We start from the raw sequence: 8,549 nt of genomic DNA, 5'->3' as shown, positions 1-8,549 counted from the left end.
CACATTCTCCCGTCCCCATCCCCCATCCCCTGCAAATTTATAACCTTTAGCAAGGTTTATAGCAGTGATGGTTTTTTGTTTGTTTGTTTGTTTTTTGTTTTTGTTTTTATTTTGGCTTTTCGAGAGAGGTTTCTCTGTGTAGCCCTGGCTGTCCTGGAACTCACTCTGTAGACCAGGCTGGCCTCAAACTCAGAAATCTGCCTGCCTCTGCCTCCCAAGTGCTGGGATTAAAGGTGTGTGCCACCACCGCCTGGCTACAGCAGTGGTTCTCAACCTTCCTAATACGGTGACCCTTTTAATAGAGTTCCCTGTGTTCTAGTGACCCCCAACCCCAAACAAAATTATTTTCATTGTTACTTCCTAACTGTAATTTTACTGAATTGCGACATAAATATTGACATGCTGGACATCTGAGGTGCAGTCCTGTTGTTTAGCGGCAGCTGGAACTCATGCCTTTAGATTGGGGCTCCCTGTCCTCCTCGCTTGCTCATGGTTGGTTCACACGGGAAGTGAGGGGCCTCCTTTCACCAAGTTCCCTGGCCAGGCGCCTGGGAAAGAGACTCCTCTGGCACATTCTTCTCAGTCTGGATGGTACTGGCTCACGATGTGGCTTCATGTCTAGCTTGGAATCTATGAAGGCCAGGGAAGCTGAGTCCAGAATCTGCCATCTCTATCAAAGGCTACCCCCTTTTCTCCTCTGGATGCAAAGTGTGACAAGGGAACCTCCTCTCGACAGGAGGGCAGTCAAGGCTCCCCGCCCCCGCCTCCCCCCCCAGCCTTCTACCCATGGCTCGGTCTGAGGAGATGATGCCCGGACAGTGGGGCTTCGACTCCCAGGCAGCCTGGAGGGCTGGCATGCCTGGGAGCCTCAGTCACCGAGGATCTTGGAGACAAGTGTCTCTTCACATCCATCACCTGCAGCTGCTGGCTGGTGGAGAACCGGAAGCCGATGGGTACTCGGACAACGTGATGGTCACAGCTTGGGAAGGAAGCCATCTTCATTTCCTGAAGGACTGGCTGCCTGTAGGAGAGAAGCCAGAGCCACATGCTGGTGCCAAGTGGTTTCTGCACAGAACCTCTCTATCCTGTACTTTTCCTTCTCTCAATCTGCCCTTGTACAAACAGAATAATGAGAACTTTCCCTCCCAGGTCCTGGCCCTGTGGCCCGCCCAGGTCTTTCTTCACAGAAAGCAGGCCGCCTGGTCGGTTTGTTCAGTATGCCTCCTGGCAACAGCTCCCTGTTTGCTCAGTCCACAGGACATATCAAATCCACCACTCAGGGACTCTGTATGCCAGGCTTGGGCTATGTGATGCTACTGGATATTGCGTGTGGCCAGCTATCAGCTATGGGGTGTTGTTATTATTATTATTATTATTATTATTATTATTATTATTATTATTATTATTTTGGTTTTTCGAGACAGGGTTTCTCTGTAGCCCCAGCTGTCCTGGAACTCACTCTGTAGACCAGGCTGGACTTGAACTCATAAATCTGCCTGCCTCTGCTTCCCAAGTGCTGGGATTAAAGGCGTGCGCCACCACCGCCCGGCTATTATTGTGATTATTGTTAACTGAAGCTCCCTAACCCTGTGCGGCCTAGAAACAGGGCCAGGTCAGAGAAGCCTGACTCCTTTCTTCCTGGCCAGTCATTCTCATGAACCCTTGGCACGGCCTTTGAGTTTGGGAGGAAGTAGCCTGATCTGAACCTCCACTTTATCATTACCAGAGGAAATAGAGAGAGCCCATGGTGGCTTAGCCATGGCCCATTACCTGGATAGAATGCCAGGGCCTGGCCAGGGATGGGCAGAGACAAGAGGTGCCTGTACCCGAGCTGGCGACTTGGTACTGCTTGACATCTTTGCTCTGGACTTTTGTTCTCCTTGTTGTTAGTAAAGCCCTTGGGAAAGACCCACCAGCTGGGGTGGAGATCAGTCAATGGGCTGAGGCTGAAAGACGTCGAGAAAGATGGAGAGGCTGCGTTTGAGCAGAGGCCTCCCACCAGAAGGTAGATCTCACTTCTGGACCAGTCTTACACAGTTGAGCCTGGTCAGTTGGCCTTTGCAAGGCCCCTGGATTGTGGGAATCTTATTTCTAAGAGACGAGACCCTCGGGGTGTCGCTGCCAGATTACACGCTAGCTGCTGACCCAAGAGCAATGGACAAACAGGAGAGGACAGGACCCAGGGACAAAGGGAGCACCGGGGAAGGGCCCTGGTTGTGTCCCTTCCCCATGTGAGTGAGCACTAACACTTCATGGGCCCAAGAACGGCAAGGCAGAGCCTTGGAAGGCAAGCCTCCTCTGAGCGTCCATCCAGCAAGGTGCAGGCTGACTTACTTACTGTGCAGGCCCCTCGTGCAGGAGGCCGTGGAAGCCGGGCGGCTGGTGTGTTGGGGGCCACCTGAGGAGAACTGAGGGGCCAGAGACGAGGCTTTTGCCTTGAGTGGGCTCTGCTCCACGGTCTCTGGAGTACTGGGTACCAGGGCCTTGCAAGTGAAGGTTTGTATGAATTCCCTGGGAGAAAAAATAACAACATACAATCTAGAATCGCAACCTTTTGGGTTTTATATTATTTATTTATTTAGGTTTTTCCTAGACAGGATTCTCTGTGTAACATCCTTGGCTGTCCTGGAACTCATTCTGTAGACTGGGCTGGCTTTGAACTCACAGAGGTCCTCCTGTCTCTGCCTCCAGGGTGCTGGGATTAATCCTTTAAAGGCATGTGCCACCACACCAGGCTTTTTTTTTTTTTTTTAAACATTTTTAGTACTATTTATTTACACAGACACGTGTGTGCGTGTGTGCATGTGTGCACGTGTGTGCATGCGTACATGTGCTTATGTGCATATATACGCCTGAGGGTAGGGGCATCCCTGGAGCTGGAGTTACAATCAGTTATAAGCTGCCTGATGTGGGTCCAGTGCATGAACGATGTATGTTCTTAACCACTGAGCCATCTCTCCAGCTCCTAGAGTCAGGATAGGACTTGTGAGAGGAGAGCAGCTACTGCTCTGGGACCCCTGACAATGTGGTGGCCATATCACAGGGGAAAAGAGAAATAGTACGGAAGAAGGAACACCTAAGGGGTTAACGGGCGGGGAAGGGCTTTGGGGGAATACTGGCAGTTTATTTGATTTTTTTGAAAAATTTTTGAAATTTTTATTTTACTTTATTTTTATGTGTATGAGTACACTGTAGCTGTACAGATGGCCATGAGCTATCATGTGTGTGGTTGCTGGGAATTGAACTCAGGACCTCTGCCGGCCCCGCTCGCTCCGGCCCTGATTTTTTGAGATAGGGTCTCTCTATACAGCCCTGGCTGCCCTGGAACTTGCTATGTAGACCAGGATGACCTGGAACTCACAGAGGTCCTCTTGGCTCTGCTTCTTCTAGTGCTGGGATTAAAGGTGTGCACTACCATGTCCCACCAACATTTTTATATTTATTATTTATTTTGGGGGGAAGAGCACAGGACATAGAACACCTCCCAGCATCTCCTCTGCCATCCTGGGGGTAAAATGCAGGTCGTCAGGCCTGGCAGGCCTTTATCCATCTCGCCAGCCCACTGGAGGTGACAATTTGGATTGTTCCAACCAGGGAGCTGTTGAAAACAGACCCATGGCCCCCAAGGGGGTCTGGATCACAGGCTCCTGCATCTGGGACTCCATTGTTGCAGTAGTGCTATCAGAGTTGTCCTGTCAGAGTTTAGGTCCTGGCAGCCCTAACAAGCTAGGTATGGTCAGTTGTCCTTAGTAGGGCTATTAAAGGTAGGAGCAATAGTGAAAAGCCAAGAAAGATTTATTCAATGTGGCCACAGTAGAGGATCAAATAAAAAGGACCAGTGGACACCCAAAACCCTGAGCCTGTCTACAGGGTCCTGATGTGGTCTAGCTTTAGATAGAGGGCAAGAGGTTTACATTGGTAAGCAGTTCTGGTCAAGGAGCGGTCCTATCCATCACCAACTAAATCAACGGGCAGCTGGTCAGCTCTGGTCTCTCCTGCAAGGTGGCCCGAATATTTCCCTGGGGGAAATATTAATTCCTTGGAGACCATTGTCTCAATAGTCTAGAAGGCACAAGTGTGTCTTAAAATATATTTGAAAATGGGCCTGGGGAGAGGGGCGCACAGGCACTCATGCACACGCATGCACGCAAACACACAAATTAAGTAGATAAATGTGAAAGCATAAAGGCCTCTGCATCAGTGGCTGATGGTGCAAGCACGGCTGGCTATTGTAATGGCTGCTCATTCTGAAGGGTTGGGAAATGCCTGCCAGGGTCCCCTAGCAGGCAAGAGTGGTTATGACAAAGCGGCTGCACTCAGCCAGGCTAGGTCCCAAAACCTTGAGGTTAAAGACTGGTTCATCTAGATTCAGGAGCGTGTCCTTACTGAGCTAAGACAGGCAGCCCCTAGAAACAGGGAAAGGTGAGGGGACAGTTTTCCCGGGCTGGCACAGAAGTACACGATGCTGGAACACACCTACGCTTTGAAGAGTGTGGCGTCAGACTTCTACCCAGAAAGAGAAGGCAGACATAGCCAGGTTGTACAGCTTCTCCCAGTGCAGAGATTCGCTTCCTCAGCACAAGGAAACTGATTTTAGGAGCAGTGGTCAGGAAAGTCTTGCTGATACGGTGATGCTGAAGCCTCAAACGGTCCTGTGACACAGGTGTTCCTTTTTAGTAGATGTAGACTGAGGGTCCAAGGTTCAGGAGGCTCCCTGAGCTCAGCCGGACGCAGGCAGTGACGCCAGGAGTGGAGAACCATCGCTTCCCAGCTGTCTTCCACCAATTCACCACAGCTCAGTTTCGTCAGACCAGCACTCTCTGGTCTGGGTTCCACTATCTCCCAGGAATGGGCTGGGGCTGGGCCGAGCACTCCCTGCCCATCCTGTCTTGCAGTCACAAGTAGTGACACACACACACACACACACACACACACACACACACACATTGAACTCTGTTTTCTTGTCTTGAGAGCCCCGGCTCTCACTATTTACAAAATGAAAAAAAAAAAAATGTTCATTTATTTGTGTCGTAAAGTAGTGAAGTCCCCGGACCATCAAACTCATTGTCACCATTAAATGAGCTCACTCCACACCAACTTACAGCACACAAACTGCGAGTGGCCAGTCTTCCCTCTCCCAAGTGCATGCTTTAGAGTGTGAGGTACATACATATGGCTCTGAGCTTGCTAATAGGGGCTCCTAAGTTAGTATAGAGATGGTGAGAGGCTGTGGGACATTCTTCTTAGAGAGGCGCAGGGCCTGCTCTGCCCTTCTGGGGCTGGTGGCTGAGCATGAATAAATGGTTAAACATGGAGGCTGGAGTGGTTAAGAGCACCTCTTGCACAGGACTTCCGTTCGGTTCTCACCACCCACATCAGAAAGTTCATAACTACCTGTCACTCCAGCTCCATGGGGATCTGACACCTCTAGCTTTCTTGGGCGTCTGATCTCTCACATGCATACCTACATAGTCACACACATATACATATAATTAAAAATAATAAAGATAGCATGTGCCTTCCATCCTCAGCACTCCGGAGACAGACGCAAGCAGGTTTTTGTGAGTTTGAGGTCAACCAAGGCTACAATAGTGCGACCCTGTCTTAAAAAAAGAGTTTAAAGAACACTGAGACTGCATAGGAGTTCTAGGTGTAGGCATCCCATAAACAAGGTTTACAATTTTGGGAGGAAACTATGGCCTTAGTTTTTTTGTTTTTTTTTTTTTTTTTTTTTTTTTTTTTTTTTTTTTAATTTTATTTTTACCTCTAAAACTGTCTGTCTGATACCGATAGATCTTGAGGCAGGATCTTGTCTATCTACCCACCTACTACTGATATATCTATTTAGACACTACACATACACACACACATATATATATGTATGTATAATTCTGATTTTGGTATTTTGTCACTGGCGCAACACTTAATTTTGTTGTTTTTGTTTTGTTTTATTTTGTTTGTTTTTTCGAGATGTCCTGGAACTCACTCTGTAGACCAGGCTGGCCTCAAACTCAGAAATCTGCCTGCCTCTGCCTCCTAAGTGCTAGGATTAAAGGCATGTGCCACCACTGCCCCACAATACTTAATTTTTTAAAAAAGATTTATTTATTTCATGTATGTGAGTACACTGTAGCTGTCTTCAGACACACCAGAAGAGGGCATCAGATCCCAATACAGATGTTTGTGAGCCACCATGTGGTTGCTGGGAATTGAACTCAGGACCTTTAGAAAAGCAATCAGTACTCTTAACCACTGAGCCATCTCTTCAGCTCCCACAACACTTAACTTTTCAATTGCGGTAAACCACACATACATTTCCAGTGTGTCAACCATCTGAAGGTGTAGTCTCACTTAGAGAAAATATGACAATGAAGCAAACAGAGTTACCCAGGTCAACAACACGGAAACAAATGAAAATTGTCCTTGTGAGCCACACGGGTCCTGCAACGGCAGAGGCAGAGCTGGTGCTGCGCTCCTGGACCTGTCCTCAGTCTAGTCCGGAGGCAGACTGGCCAGTGCAGGCAGCCAGTCTGGAGCCAGTCCTCAACGGCCGCTGAGCCTGGCCAGTATTGGCGCTGTGAGGTCAATACTGGCGAGTGGAGCCAGGGGTCAGCAGAGGTGATCGGCAGAAGACATGGAGAAAGGAGAGAAGGACCCAGACATCAGGGTGCAGAGAGCTGTGCCCCAGCCCGACAGGAAAGGACACTGGCCTTCCACGGGAGGATTCAGAGGAGGTGGTTGTTTCTCCGTGTCAAATGGGCTTGAGGATAGGATTTGGGTTTCCCCAGTCTAGTGGGATTAAAGCAGATGCCCCTACTGAATCAAATTGGAACTTATCTGCAGGGACTTAGTTAACTAATTGGTTGGGCGCCTGGATAACAAGGGATGACCTTCTGCCAGTAAAAGTACGGATGTGAGCAGGAAGCCTTTGGACAGAACTCAGTCCCTCCCTGGATCTCCCGCAGGCCCCACTGCAGTCTTAATCCACAAAGCCTCTACAGTCAGAAGGGCCCACATCTTAAATCTTTCTCTCTAGGTACGTGTAATGTTGTCTTTTGGAAGAGCTTTGACTCACATTGTATGAGCCATCGGACCTCCTTGCTTAGCAGCTCATGACCCTTCCTGGGTCAGGGAGAGACACTCCTCAGGCAGGAGCTCCCTCTGGCTGTCTCGTCCCACTAGCTGAGGAGGACTGAAGTCCTGCCTGAGCAACTGGGAGGCAGCCCTTGGTAGCACCCAAGACCCTCCCCCCAACCCCCCACCCCCATAATGCCAAGGCTCTCCAAGTCTTGGCTGGTGCTTCAGGAGGAGGGTGTGTTGGCAAGGAGTTGTCATTGACTTCTGCAGGGGTGATGGAGAGGGCACTGCCAAACAGCAGAGCAGCCTCTGGGCTCTGCTCCCCAGGATGGTGAGCTAGCTGCTTAGAGTCAGAGCTGGAGCCGGGAAATGGCCCTGGGTGGATAGAGAACAGTCAGGCGAGGGTACATGAGAGTGGACAGGCCGAAAGGAAGTCCAGGAGGTCACTCACCCAGGACCTTCAGAAAGTCATTTGCTTCAGGAACACATGGCAGTTTGACGTTATGTGTTCATTGGGAGGTGCCCCGAAGATAGGCAGGGATTTATTAGGGTGCTGCTTTACGCCAGCTGATCAATAGGGACATTGTTGCTGGCAGAGAAGAGCAATACAAGACACCAGAGAGATTGCATCTTCACTTGTGTTTGGAATGCTGCTGAGTCACCCCAGCAGCTGAGCACCCCGGCAGAGGATCCCGTGTCCTCTCCTTACACACGAAGGCACAAAAGAGGTGCTTAGGGGCCGCTCTCTGCTTACTAACTACGTTTGGAACCGGCTCTTGGTTGCTGCTACAGACGCTTTGTCCTGAGAATAATGACACCTAGACAGTGGTGGAGATCGGTGGGGAACAGAAGAGAAGAAAGTACGCTGGGTGAAGGCAGGTGTCTCATGGCTACCAACAGTCCACATGTGTGCACCCAGAGACTGGGCTCCCCTGTCCTGCTATCCATGGCTTCTGATTCCAAAGTGTCCCTTTTAGCTGGATGGGCTAAATACTGTATCTTGAGCTGCCACGTTATCTGGAGGGGCACATGAGGGAAGGGGGAAAAACATACACATAAACTCTCTTCTCATACTTAAAAAACTGCAGCAGCCGGGCATGGTGGTACATGCCTTTAATCCTAGCACTTGGGAGGCAGAGGGAGGTGGATCTCTGTGAGTTCAAGGCCAGCCTGGCCTACAGAGTGAGTTCCAGGACAGAATGTGTCCTTTTTATCTGAAATGCTTGGAGGTAGAAGTATTTTGGATTTAATTTTAAAACATTTTGGAATATTTGCATAAGTCTAATGAAATATCTTGGGAACAGGATCCAAGTCTTTCTTCTGAGGTAGGGTCTCACTATGTAGACCAGGCTGACCTTGAACTCACAGATCCACCTGCTTCTGCTTCCTGAGTGCTGGGGTCAAAGATGTGCATCACTATGCCTGGCCATGTAGGACCCAAGTCTCTCTCTCTCCACCACCACCACCACCAC

At 49.6% G+C, this 8,549-nt stretch overlaps 1 protein-coding gene across 5 annotated transcripts in view; it reads right to left on the bottom strand.

Annotated features, from left to right (window-relative positions):
• Positions 1-353: 353 nt before the first annotated feature.
• Armc9 (armadillo repeat containing 9) overlaps positions 354-8,549 on the bottom strand; it is a 126,519-nt gene continuing 118,323 nt past the window's right edge. For 3 of the 5 annotated variants that reach the window (XM_031368254.1, XM_031368256.1, XM_031368255.1), the window contains exons 24-26: positions 2,339-2,511; positions 916-1,021; positions 354-630 (exon numbers count right to left, since the gene is read on the bottom strand). In XM_031368254.1, the coding sequence (XP_031224114.1) occupies positions 999-1,021; positions 2,339-2,511 (196 nt within the window). In that variant the 3' untranslated portion in view covers positions 354-630; positions 916-998. Of the gene's footprint in view, positions 631-915; positions 1,022-1,917; positions 1,947-2,338; positions 2,512-6,465; positions 8,095-8,549 lie in introns of those variants that run through there. The other 2 variants (XM_031368257.1, XM_031368259.1) reach the window with 2 other exon arrangements.

This window comes from Mastomys coucha, unplaced genomic scaffold, assembly GCF_008632895.1.
Source record: "Mastomys coucha isolate ucsf_1 unplaced genomic scaffold, UCSF_Mcou_1 pScaffold14, whole genome shotgun sequence".
Taxonomy (NCBI): domain Eukaryota; kingdom Metazoa; phylum Chordata; class Mammalia; order Rodentia; family Muridae; genus Mastomys; species Mastomys coucha.
The sequence above is the reverse complement of the archived record's forward strand: the minus strand, read 5'-3'. Positions and strand labels throughout refer to the sequence as shown.